The sequence below is a fragment of the Eulemur rufifrons genome, chromosome 16, assembly GCF_041146395.1.
Source record: "Eulemur rufifrons isolate Redbay chromosome 16, OSU_ERuf_1, whole genome shotgun sequence".
Classification (NCBI taxonomy): Eukaryota; Metazoa; Chordata; class Mammalia; order Primates; family Lemuridae; genus Eulemur; species Eulemur rufifrons.
Window position 1 is genome coordinate 91,472,733 of NC_090998.1, and position 12,082 is coordinate 91,484,814.

The 12,082-nt window shown below is 55.6% G+C and overlaps 1 protein-coding gene across 2 annotated transcripts in view; it reads right to left on the reverse strand.

Annotated features, from left to right (window-relative positions):
* The window catches only part of SCUBE1 (signal peptide, CUB domain and EGF like domain containing 1), a 116,259-nt gene that overhangs the window by 34,771 nt on the left and 69,406 nt on the right, over nt 1–12,082 (reverse strand). The window contains exons 6-7 of one of the 2 annotated variants that reach the window (XM_069490212.1): nt 7,416–7,532; nt 4,731–4,820 (exon numbers count right to left, since the gene is read on the reverse strand). In XM_069490212.1, the coding sequence (XP_069346313.1) occupies nt 4,731–4,820; nt 7,416–7,532 (207 nt within the window). The remainder of the gene's footprint in view (nt 1–4,730; nt 4,821–7,415; nt 7,533–12,082) is intronic. The other variant, XM_069490213.1, reaches the window with a different exon arrangement.

Below are 12,082 nucleotides of genomic sequence, written 5' to 3' on the forward strand. Positions count from 1 at the left end.
AACCACCTGTTTTAGGCAGAACAGTGGCCCCCTAAAATACCCACGTCCTAACCCCCAGGACCTGCGACCGAACTCAGCAAAAAGGACTTTGCAGGTGTTAAGAACCTTGAGAGGGACGGTGACCCTGCACTATCTGGATGAGCCCAGTGAGATCACGAGGGGTCCTTAAAAGTGGCAGACGGGGGCAGAAGAGATGGGCCAGGGAAAGGGCTATGACAATGGGTGGGTCACAGAGAGGCCAGGCTGCTGGCACCGAAGGTGGAGGATGGGCCCCGAGCCAAGGAACACGGGGAGCTCGAGAAGCTGGGAAAGCAGAGGAAGGGGTTCACTGAGAGCCTTCTGAAGCTGTCCATACTACACTCTTACCCCCGGGAGAGCCATGTCCAATCTCGGACCTAGAGAAGATAATAAATTTGCGATGTTTTAAGCCACTAAGATTGTGGTAATTTGCTAATAGCCACAGTAGGAAATGAACACACCATGTGCCCTCAGCGTTCCCCTGGGAAAGGAACTTGCTGTACAACCAGAGCCGACACATCTGACCCACAGCTGACACATCTGACCCACAGCATCCCACCAATCTTGCCACAAGCAGAGCCCAAGGAGCCCGCAGCAAACTTAGACCCGCACCTGTTGCCAGGCACGCAGACGTGTCACGGAGCAAGCCTACCAGGTCCTCGACATTAATCACTTTACCCTTCAAATTCAAAAACTGTAATTGATTTTCATGGCAATCTAAAGTTGGTTACATGTTTTGAGGCTTCTTTAAAGTAAACATGACTGACCCTGTCCTTGCCCTGTGCTCAGTGATGGGGTAACTGCCGTAAACAGCAACTGCTCGGTGCCACTGTGAACCCAAGAGTGCGGCAGGGCCACGTAGCCCTGAATGGCCCCACACCACTGTGCTAGAGGCCCCCCAGAGAATAGCTCTCTGGAGGTACTCCCTCTCCGCACGCACACTCCAGACTGACAACCACTGCATCTGCTGCTGGGAGCACTCCCTTCTGCCCCGGAGTCAGAATCCCGGCTCCATCCTGACCAGCTGCACAGCTGCAGCCACTGAACCCCTCTGAGCCATGTGTCCTCCCATCTGTGTTTCTAGCGGAGATGGCCTTTTCTGCATCCTGGTGCTGCCAAAGGATGGAGTTCTGTGCACCTAAGGACTCTCGCGGGAGCTGGCCAGGCAACAGCCAAGAGCACAGACTTGCCGCAAGTAACGCTGCAAAATTTCAGTCAATGCTGGTGCTCGTATCACTTCGTGTTCATGTCATATCACTTCTGGTTTCTAAACTTGGGAACCTTCTAATCAAAATGTCACACCTGAGCAAACAAAGAGCAGGCAGGTTTCAGGCAAGGAATCGAGAGCCTCAGAGATGGGCAAAGTGCCTCAGTTTTAGTTCATATATTTTGTGTCCTCTGTTTCTCACTTCTGCCCTGGCTCTTGGCTGTGTTAAAAGGTGAGGCTGTTAATTACATGACTTGCAGATATCTAAGGGACTGTGACCTCTTCAGTCTGGGCACAAAATATTTCCAAAATAATTCTAATTCAAACAGCTGGTAAGAGTGTATGAAATCTAAATTCTGCATGTCCTTTTGGGGGAAAGCAAGTTGGAACAGGAAGCCTGCAACACGGAGCTGTGGCACTCAGGCCACGCCTCCTTCCCCCAGAGACTGACGGCTTGTCCATCCAGAATAGAGGGTGTGGCCCTGGACACCCCATGGCGAGAGGAGAGAGCTCACAGGGAGGAGGTTTCACTCTGGACCTGCAGGGCAGGTTTGCTCTTGATGTGTGGTGGCCCGCAGGGAGAATGACAAAGATGGGTATGTGCCCAGAGGTTCCTGGGGCTGGCAAAAGCAGCCCTGGGAGACCTTTGCCTTGAGCTCTCCGCACCTGCTCACTCTTGGGGGAAAGGGAGCCCTCTCTCGATCCTCTCCTACTCACTCTAAAAATAAACCCTCAACATAGGAGATCATTGGCAACTCAGGGCCAGAAGAAACCTGCGGGCTGTCTTAGCCCCCATGTGACTATGGCACAGGTGCCCTGCTCTGGAGGAAGCCCGTCCCAGGACTCCAATGGGCCCTGCTCACATCAGACCATTCTGGCCTCCCAGTCTTCTCTCACATCCAGCAACCATCTCTGTGCTCTCGTGGGAGCTGGCCAGTGCAGCGGTCAAGGGCACAGACTTGGGAGCCCGGCGGCCCAGGGTCTGACTTTGCCATGTCTCACCACCTCCATCTGTTGCTGGGTCCTTCCCCCTCTGCCTGTCCTACCTCACTCTGCTCCTAGGACCCCAATCACAGCAGCCCCACGGGCTATCAGGATAAAGCGCTGGTGCTCTCTCCCACGGGCCGGTGACGCTGGCAGCACTGATGATGGGGCTGAGCAGCTCTGAGTCCCCTCCCCATCCAGGCTGCTCTCTCCACACAGGGCCTGGCTCTGAGTGTGATGCCCAGGTGTGCTCTGACCAGCATGGGACAGAAGGGGGGGGTCATCTCCCTCGCTTTCCATACCTTGCCTTTATTAATACAGCGTGGGGGCAGCCACACCTCCCTGGGGGCTAGGTCTTTATCACACAGGTGGCTCTCAGAGACAGGTGCTAAGAATTATGAGCTCATCAGATAGGGGCTCACCTGCGCTCTAGACTTGGGGCCCCAAGATTGACCTTTTGTGGAAGCCTCTGAGTCTGGCTACGTGGTTCAGGGTGAGGCCTTGGCTGTGGGCCCTGTCCCCTCCCTGTTGCAGGGAGACCAGAGGGAGAAGTCTCCTCTGTCTGTGGGACAGGACAGGCTCTAAGAGGGTGGGATGGGGGGATTTTGATAACCAGAGAGGTGGGAACGCAGGGAGCCGTTTCCTTGGTCCCCACCCCAACGCCTGGCGCAGATCCCCTGAAACGATCCCTCCGTCTACCTCCAAACCCAGGGTGAGGTTACCTGTACTCTCAGTGCCTTCCTCCTCACCTCCCCAACCTGCTCCAGGATCTGGTTCCGGGCCATTTCCCACAAACTCTAATTATAAAAAGCAAGTACAGAGGCCCCTCTCCCCACCGACCCACCCACTGCACCTCCCACCTGCTCCATGCCAACGCAGCTCAGCCCTCTTCTGCCACCTATCCTCTTCCCAGGAAGGGCACGGGTACCTGAGGGGCCCAACCCCTGGTTCTGCCCTGCTCTGGCTTTGGACAGTAGTGCCACCACTCCTAGTGAGTGACGCTGAGGGCTCTGGGCCCTCTGAGACCTGAGCATGGCCTCAGAACATGGACAACTCTGGGTCTCCCACTGCCACCTCCAGCCACCTTTCCACAAAGTCCACGGTGCTGACTCCCGCCTTCCTGGAGGGTACTGGTCATTCCTGCTGGCTGGGGCCTGGGCTGGAGGCTCGAAGCCTACCCTCTCTGCCCTTTCCAGCTCTTCCCAGGCCAACCCAGACTGCCCAAGTCAACGAGACAGCCCTGCCCAAAGATTTGTGGAGAGCTGGCTTCCAGCCCAAGCTTGTCCCGTCTGTCTGTGTGACCAGAAGAGGGGAGGGCTCTGGCCTCTCTGGCCCTTAGTGTGCTCATCTGAGTCCTGCCTAGCATGGACTTTGGGGTTCACAGAACACCATCGGCCAGGCCCGTGAGCGCTTTTGCTCCCCCAAACTCCCTGGAGGCAGGATGGCCACAAGCTTCCTCACCAGCACACGAAGCCACCTGTCTCCCTGTGCTCCGCCCCTAACCATCCTCCTGCTTCCTCTCTAGACGACTGAGCCCCTCTAAGGTCTACACACAGTCCACAAAACCAGGTGACCTCTCTGAGACTTTCAGGCTCTGACCTTCATGGTCCTGTGGCCCCAACACTTGAGATAGCACACACAGCCATGACCTCTGGGCGGAGCTCAGCTAGGTTGGGCAGTGTGCGACCCTGGGCAAGCCAGGGCCCTGCAGTGAGCCTCAGTTTCTTCCTCTGAAAAATGGAGACTGCACCACCAACCCCACAGCTGCCAAGGCTGGTGTGAGCTACCCAAGGGCCACAGCCCTGGGTGACTACAGCTACGCTCAGGAGGCCCTGGGCAGCTAGTGCAGCCCAGAGGCCAGCAAGCCTAGCACTGTGGAACCGACTGACGGACACACGAGTGACCGAGGGAGGAGGCAGACTGAGCTGTCCAAGAGCAGGGATTTTCTCCTCTTCCTTCTCTTCCCCCACACTGGCCCTGGATCAACCCTGCTAGCAGCCTCTGGAGACACTCTGAGCGGCACCTGAGAAACAGGTGGCTTTTCCCTTGTGAGGTACTAGAGGCCCTGGATGGTGGCTTCCCTCCTGGGGGGGGAGACGGGTAAGGACCCCCTTCGACTTGAGCGCCCTCCTCTGTGGCTGAGCCTCAGTGTTGCTCTGCGGATGCTGGGGTCCTGCTGCAAAGTGGGTGCTTCCTGCAAGTAGGGGAGCTTTACTGCAAGTGTCTCCTCACAGGCACAGGCCAGCAGACACAAAGAACACATGTGCTTGATGGAGGGTACAAACTTTAAAAAGGAAAAGGTGAGGTCACATCTGGAGTGGAGCCCCCCACACTCACACACACATGTGACTGCACACATGTGGGCACGCCCCACAACGCACAGACGCACACCAGCACACACATGCTCACACCCACACGCCAGCACATGCCCGAGACACGCACATGCACACGCGCATACACACACACACACACACACACACAAAGTGCAAGTACGACAAAGGAAGTGGAAGAAAAGTGTTACCCATGAGTAGCCGCCGTTTCACCCGCTTGTCCACATCAGCTACTGACGTGGCATTGAACTGAGAGCGCTCAATTGCAGCCTCATCCTTCTCTAAAACACAAGTAAGGGACAAACATGGAGCCGGTGGTTAATGAGAGCCCACTTCCCGCGGCCCAAGACAGTCAGCCTCTCGGCGTGGCGCACACAAAGCCAACGCAGCATGCCGGGCCAGCACGGCGTCCGCGCCGAGGGCTAATCCCAGGAACCTCCAGGTGGGTATGTTCAGGGCAAAGCGAGAGGCAGCAAGGGCGAGGGCGGGGTCGTGCAGAAAAGGAGGAATGACCACAAAACGCTCTGGGGCACAGATGGGACTCAGGGCCCATGAGCAAGCAGAGGCGGCGGTGGCAGCTCAGGCAGAGGGCCACGGCAGCAGACGGCACCACCGCCGTGCTCACGAAGATAGGTGATTACAGGGCCTGCTCAGGCTGGAGAGGCAGGCGCAGGACAAGGCACAGGACGGGGGGACAGAGACAGGGCCGCGAGGTCCGGTGATGGATGTGCCTGGGACAGCAGATGCCCTGTCACAAGGACGTGAAATGTGCCAAACACTTGTGCAAAATGAAGAACAAAACACACAAAGGAACACACATACACACACAACGACGGACCCAATCGCACAGACACAGAGAAGCCGCGGGATCGATTGGGGCAGCGCTGGTTGCCTGCTTGTCTATAGAGGACTAGAGCTAAACATCCAGGTGCCCAACAAGGGGCTGCGGAGAGGGGTCAGTCATTTTAGGAGCGTGCAGAAGAGCAAAGGCCCGGGGCGGGCCAGGGAGCGTGCTGGCTGCGCCAAGACGCTTCCTGCGGGGCGGTGTACAAGTTAGCGGGCTTGAGTTTCTCTGCTCAGTCGGAAGACGTTCGTTCCCAAGGGGGGACCGATGAACAGTGAGCAAAGTCAGATGAAAGGTGCTCATCCTGGCAGGAGTGGAGCAGCGGCAGCAGGAGCTGGCATGGAGGATGTTTTCTAACGAGAGGGGAGGGAAGAGGGGCTCGGGAGTTACTTTAGAAAGCGGATTCAAGCAGGGACCTTCACATGCAGCAGACATTAAAAATTAAAAAAGTCAGAAAGGATGAGTCAGGCGGACAAAGACGAGATGTGTTAGACAAAGGCTGGGTGTGTGTCTGGCCCGGCAGCTGTTTGCACCGGTCCAGCGGCCGCGGAGCCGGCTCCACTGGAGATGGCAAACCCTGGGGAAGACCTGGAGCACACGAGACAGCGGAGAGGCCAGCGTGGCCCGGGAGAGCCCCCAGGCAGGACAGCAGAGGGAGAGGCTGGAGGGGAGGAGGTTCTAGATGGGATCAGGCTGCAATAGAGACACTGGTCTGAGACCGGGTTTGACTTTCAATTTTTTTTTTTTTTGATTATTTGGTTGGTTTGGTTTGGCTTTTGGCTCTGAAAATGACTAATGAACGTCAGTTATCAGACAAGACAGGCAATCAGGGACCATCACCAGAAAAGCAGGAAGAATGAGATAAAAATGAAATAAAAAAAATGGTTGTCTGAAAGAAGAGACCACACAGAGGAAGGGAGAACCACGCAGGCAGCAGCACCCTGTGACCACAGCCCCAGATGACAGAGGTGACGGCCGGGTGTCCCCACCGGCCCAGGGCCCAGGGCCCAGCTCCTGGAGAGGCGCGGAGCAGAGTCCCAGGGGACAGGGCGTAAGCCAGCTCTGCTCCCTGCGCTTCTGCCTGCTTGCCAACCCTCTCTGCCACCCGAAGGCCCCTCAAGAAATACCTTCTGAGTTTACAGTAAGAAATGGGGCCTTTTTAAAATGAATAATAAATGTGATAACTGATTTGTGTGGGGTTTCTAAAGTTTGCTAACACTGAAGAGAAAGAAGAGGGTGAACTCTGGTGCCAACTTTGCAATCCCTCTCTTTCTCAGACAAAAAATCCGCTGTTACTTCTGAGTGGGAGAAAAGAGCCTACGAGCAATCATGGTAGGAAATACTCACAAATATTCAAGCTTCCCCTTGGAAATATGGACCAGGAGGAAGGAGGTGACCGAGACTCACGTGACAGGTGAGTAAACGGGGCAGGGCAATACTGGGAAGCGTGGACTTCAAGAGGGAGAGAAGTCCTGAGAGAGGCCGGTTCCTCGGAATAAAACACCCAACCCCACACAGGATTCACGCCACCTATCTGCCCTGGACTTTTGGACGATAGCGACTTAAGGCAAAGTTCCGAGAAAAACCTCTTGGTTTTCCAGACTGCTGTAGGTGGGCAGCCGTCCACGCAGCTTAAACGGATCTGGCCGTGTGCTTCCGTATCAGGGGAGGAAACCCTGCACTTCAGGAAGAGCAGATGCCCCTCTCAGGTACACACACCTTCCTTCTCCCCACAGAACACCTGTCTGGGACCACCCCTCACTTTGAGGATGAGGGCAAGCAGAAAACCCCATTAGGGAGCCCCAAGGCAGGTGTCACCAGGGAACACAAGGCAGGGGGGGCATGGCCCTGGGCTTCCTTTGGGGACGCCTGCCATCTCCATCATGCCCATGGGCCTTCCTCCTCCTGTTCCCCTTACGCTTTCCTCTGAGAAACTGGGACTCGGACAGTGCTGGCGGGCTTCAGGCCGCACGGTGCACCCCGCGTGGGGGCGGTGACGCAAGGGTGGTGTGCGGCAGAGGCACCTACTTACCGATGCACGTCCGACCGTCTGAGTGGAGGGCATACTTCTGGTGGCAGCCACACATGGGGCCCGTGTCCGTGTCCTCGCAGCTGTGCTGGCAGCCTCCGTTTCCATAGTTACAGGTTACTAGTTAGGCCCAAAGTGTACACACGTGTGTGTAAACAGAACAATAAAAACAATTAGTTTGTCAGTGTTGGTTGTGTCTTTCAGGCTACGGGGAAAGAGAGGCCAAAGATGGTGAGTGGGCAGGACCACGGAGGCCTGCCAGGCACCAGATGCGCATCTCCCTGCCCGTCACCCTGCCAGGGTCCTCCCTGGGACTGCTAACTCCCTAGAGCTGAACTGGGGGGTACAGAGAATGAATTTGGGGTGGTGTGGGCTTTGAACAGAGTGGGCACACAGCTGATGTGCTCAGACAGTAGTAGCTGAAGAAAGGGACAAGCTAGACACCTTTATCCTTCCCAGATTGCAAGACACTTTACAACTGCCTCTTTCAATAGGGCAGATGTCTATTAATACCAGGACAAACTCAGCAAGTTGTCAGTGGAGGGGAGATGGCAGGCCGATGGCCAGAGGTGACACTCATTTCCTTAGTTCTTGCAGAGCTTTCTTTTCTCTGCCTATGTCTCGGGGTATGTGGAAGGATGTCCCCACAGTGTCCACCCAGAGGAAGGGAGAACCACCGCAGGCAGCGGCACCCCGTGACCACAGCCCCAGACTACCGAGGTGATGGCCTGGTGATGGCCAAGTCCCAGTGGCCATCTCAAACTCTATCCCCAAAAAGCCCTAATCCTCCTGGAGCTTGGCAATGCAAATTAATATCATCCGATGTGCAGTTTTGAAAATGGCCTAAATAAAAACACGTGGCATAGTTTTTGAGGCCCGTGGCCTGGAAGGTCTAGTGCCCTTCAGCCCAGAATCTCAAGGTGTTCCACAACACCAGCAACGTGGCCTGGCTGAAAAGGGGGCTGAACAGAAAGGAGTCCGTCTGAAGTAGAAAAAATTACAAATTCCAGTTTATTTAAAAGAAAACCCATCATCAGTTTCCAGGGTGAGAGAGATTGCTGGAGGAGGACAAGGTGATCCAAGGTCCCTCTGGGAGGGTTCTCAGAGCCCCTGCTTTGTTATGCTGGTGAGACTGCAAGCCTGTCACCTGTACACAAAGGTACACCAGGGCCTCAGCACACGGTGTGTTCCTGGATACCTTAAACACCTGTCCAGAATTCTGTCTCCACTCTTGAATTTACCTGGCAAAACCCTAGTGATGATCAAATATGCAAAAATAAATCTCAGACCAACTATAGTCAGAGGGTTCAAAAATTCTAAACCCTGAGGGTCTGAATTAATTACATTCTACTAGGCTGATCCATTAGCATGGTGGTACCAGAGGAAAGTCATTTGGTGGCAACTTCCCGGGGAAGGATTCCAAACATTTCAGAAGTGACTTTGGCAGCTGGTCTCCTCAGGCACTCCTCCTTTCACAAAGATTGTCGTGAGTGACGGTGGCCCTTTCAGCCTTGGACATGCGCAGCCTCCACGGCAGGTGAGGAGGACATAGAGAGAATGGCTTGATGGGGACAAGTGTCTGCTCAGTGCCCCGGGTGCTGTCCTCAGCAAGCAGAGGCACTAAGGGGCTGCCCCTCTTCTGCAGGGAGCTGATGACCATCTGAAGGAGGGGTCCAACTTCTAGGGTGAAATTTAAAGGACCTAAAAAATACTTCCAGGCCGGGCGTGGTGGCTCACGCCTGTAATCCTAGCACTCTGGGAGGCCGAGGCGGGTGGATCGCTCGAGGTCAGGAGTTCGAGACCAGCCTGAGCAAGAGCGAGACCCCGTTTCTACTAAAAATAGAAAGACATTATATGGACAACTAAAAATCTATATAGAAAAAATTAGCCGGGCATAGTGGCGCATGCCTGTCGTCCCAGCTACTCGGGAGGCTGAGGCAGTAGGATTGCTTAAGCCGAGGAGTCTGAGGTTGCTGTGAGCTAAGCTGACGCCACGGCACTCACTCTAGCCTGAGCAACAAAGTGAGACTCTGTCTCAACAACAACAACAACAACAAAAAAATACTTCCGGAAACACAACTGGGGCTTCAAGCACAAAGCCCTCTGGCCCCTTTTTCGCAGAAGCGACTCTTCTCTTAGCACTCTGGGATGGAGCCCGGCATCCTGAAGTCACATTCGCTCATCTCTGAAGCAGCTCGTCTCTCTGGCCAGAAAGAGGCTCAGTGAAGCCAAGGGTTCCAGGAGGCTGCGGCTTTTGCACACATCTCAGGTGATGGGGAGAGATCCACGTAGAGCCCAGCCTGGGCTGGACGTCCTGTGCCTTTCTGGGACTGAGCAGCATCCCATTTCAGAGTGCGCAGGGATGGAGCTAGAGAGAAGGCAGTGAGAATACTGCAGACAGCTCTCCCCAAGCTCCAGGGGGCGTCTGGGATGGGCTGTGCCCCAAAAGTGCCTCCAATGAGGACACAGGCCTGCCTGAGGCAACTGGAGGGAGGTCTCCACTCAGGGCCCTTGTTCCTTCCACACAGGTGTCTGTGCATCTCACAGACGCTCACGGGCCGAGCCTTCGAGCACCTGGAGAGCCTACAGCTCTCATGGAAATACCCGAGCCCAAGCTCTAGGAAGACAGAGAAGGATGGAGAAAGCCTGCTGTGGCCCTGGTATGGATCCCGGGCTCTGGACAGAGGAGAATTTGGTCCCCCTGGTCCAGAAAAGCTGGCTAAGTCAGGCGTCGGCCCCCAACCCAACTTGAAATCCATAATTTCCTGGACCACAAGTGACCTCAAGGACTAGAGTGAAAGTCTCAGAGCCCAGAGCTAAGTTCACACCAACACTGCTTCCTTAACCACACAGAGGGGCCAAAGCGGGACTGGCTGGGCAGCCACCTGTGCAAGCCCTTCATGGGAGGCCTCAGGGCCTCGGGAACCACACCAGGCTCTCCACACTTTGGCAATACCCAGCCACCCAGTGGGGGTGTGCGACTGCTGCTTCGGAAACCAGCCAATGCTCTGGGCAAGGGTTTAGCTCTTTTCTGATGGGGCAGCCAGGGTAGGGGTGGGGAGTCTTAGCTGCTCACAGACCCCTGCCTTGTCCCTGACCTCTCACAACAGGCCAGCTCCTCAGGAGATGCTCTCTGAACAAACTGTCCTTGTAGCATTCGTCCCAGATGGCACTGTGGAATCAGGCAGTGAGCTGTCCCAGCCACGCTGGCCTGCGGCCTGTGCCCTGATCGAGGGAGTGCACTGTCCTTCTGGCTGTCGAGGAGCCTGCCAACTCCACGTGTTCTCGCCCTTGGCCTTTCTTGTGAGGAAACTTGCATCATGCAACAGGGAAGACTGGGGAAAATGAAGTTAGCATTTTCTGTTCGGAAAGCAGCCAGCTGGCAGGAGGTTCCTCCGCAGTTAAAGGAATCCATCTGGCATAGAGGAAAGGGCGCCTCGCCGGGGTCCCAGGGCTGGAGCTGCCCCCACCTGGTCCTGCCCTTGGTGACAGCATACCTGCTTATCTTTGTTATTCCACAGGAAAGAACCAGAACACAGGAAGGCTGGCCCACCCCTTGGACCGTAGCTGGGGCAAAAGGAAGCACCTCCACTTTGGGGAAGGGGTGAATCAGATCTTGTCTGATGCATGTGGGTCCCCAGGGCCTTGGTGACTGCTTGAGGACAGCAAGAGTTGGAAAGCTGTGACGAGATGCCCAAAGGAGAGCTGAGAGAATCACAGACTAAGGAGGATGGACCAGCAGGGGCCAGCTGTCTCCTCCACAGAATTAGGGAGGGAAGAAAGGTCATTTTCTTTATGACAGCCCGTCAGCCTCAGTCTCCCATTTCAACAGCTAGGTGAGGACCGCTTTCTCCATTGAGAGTTGGAATCAGATGCCTCCGTAACTCTTTTCTGCATCAGAAAGTGGGCTTATGAAACACCTGTCTCTGGCCAGAGATGGGAAGTGCTCACGGCAGCCCCCTCCACTCTGTAGACGAAGGGCAGATGCAACAGCAGTCCAGGTATCCCTGCTGCCCGATGAGAAGAGGCCACATCCTGCCATCCCCCTACACGGCTGTTGGGCAAGTGTGTTGGGTCTGAAGCATTTGTGGATCAGCTGAGCGTGCTCAGCTATTGTCCTCTTGTTTCCTGGCTCCCACTCCTTCTGGGGAACTGGGTGACCCTGATAAGAGGCTGGATTACACTTGAGCCCTGCAGGCAGACCTCCGAGCAGGTCCTGAAATGGCACCTTTGGCCAGAGGCCTCATTCAACCCAAATCTCCCAAGGTATCATCATTTGCAGTTAGCTCTGCAAGGGTCAGAATATGAGTTCTGATCTTTGATCCTGGAGGTAAGGTCAGCACAGCCAGAATGGGACCCCGAAACCAAACTCCTGTCCTTTGTACTAACCCATTACCAAGGGCTTCCCAGGCCTATGGAGAAACCGGGGATTTTAGACCTCAGTGCCACAGCCCTCCATTCCTGCTGGAGAGCTCAGGCTCGGGGCCCAGTGTGAGATCCAGCCCAGCTCCCGGGGCAGCGTTGGTGGTGTGCCTGGTGGGGAAGACCCCAAGCCTGGGGTTCACAATCCCTGTCCCTCATGCCTCCCCCAAGCCCTGCCCTCCCTGGCCAACGTCCAGCAGGCTGGATAGACCCTCCACAAAGCAAAGGCAGGAGGCACATGGGGATGT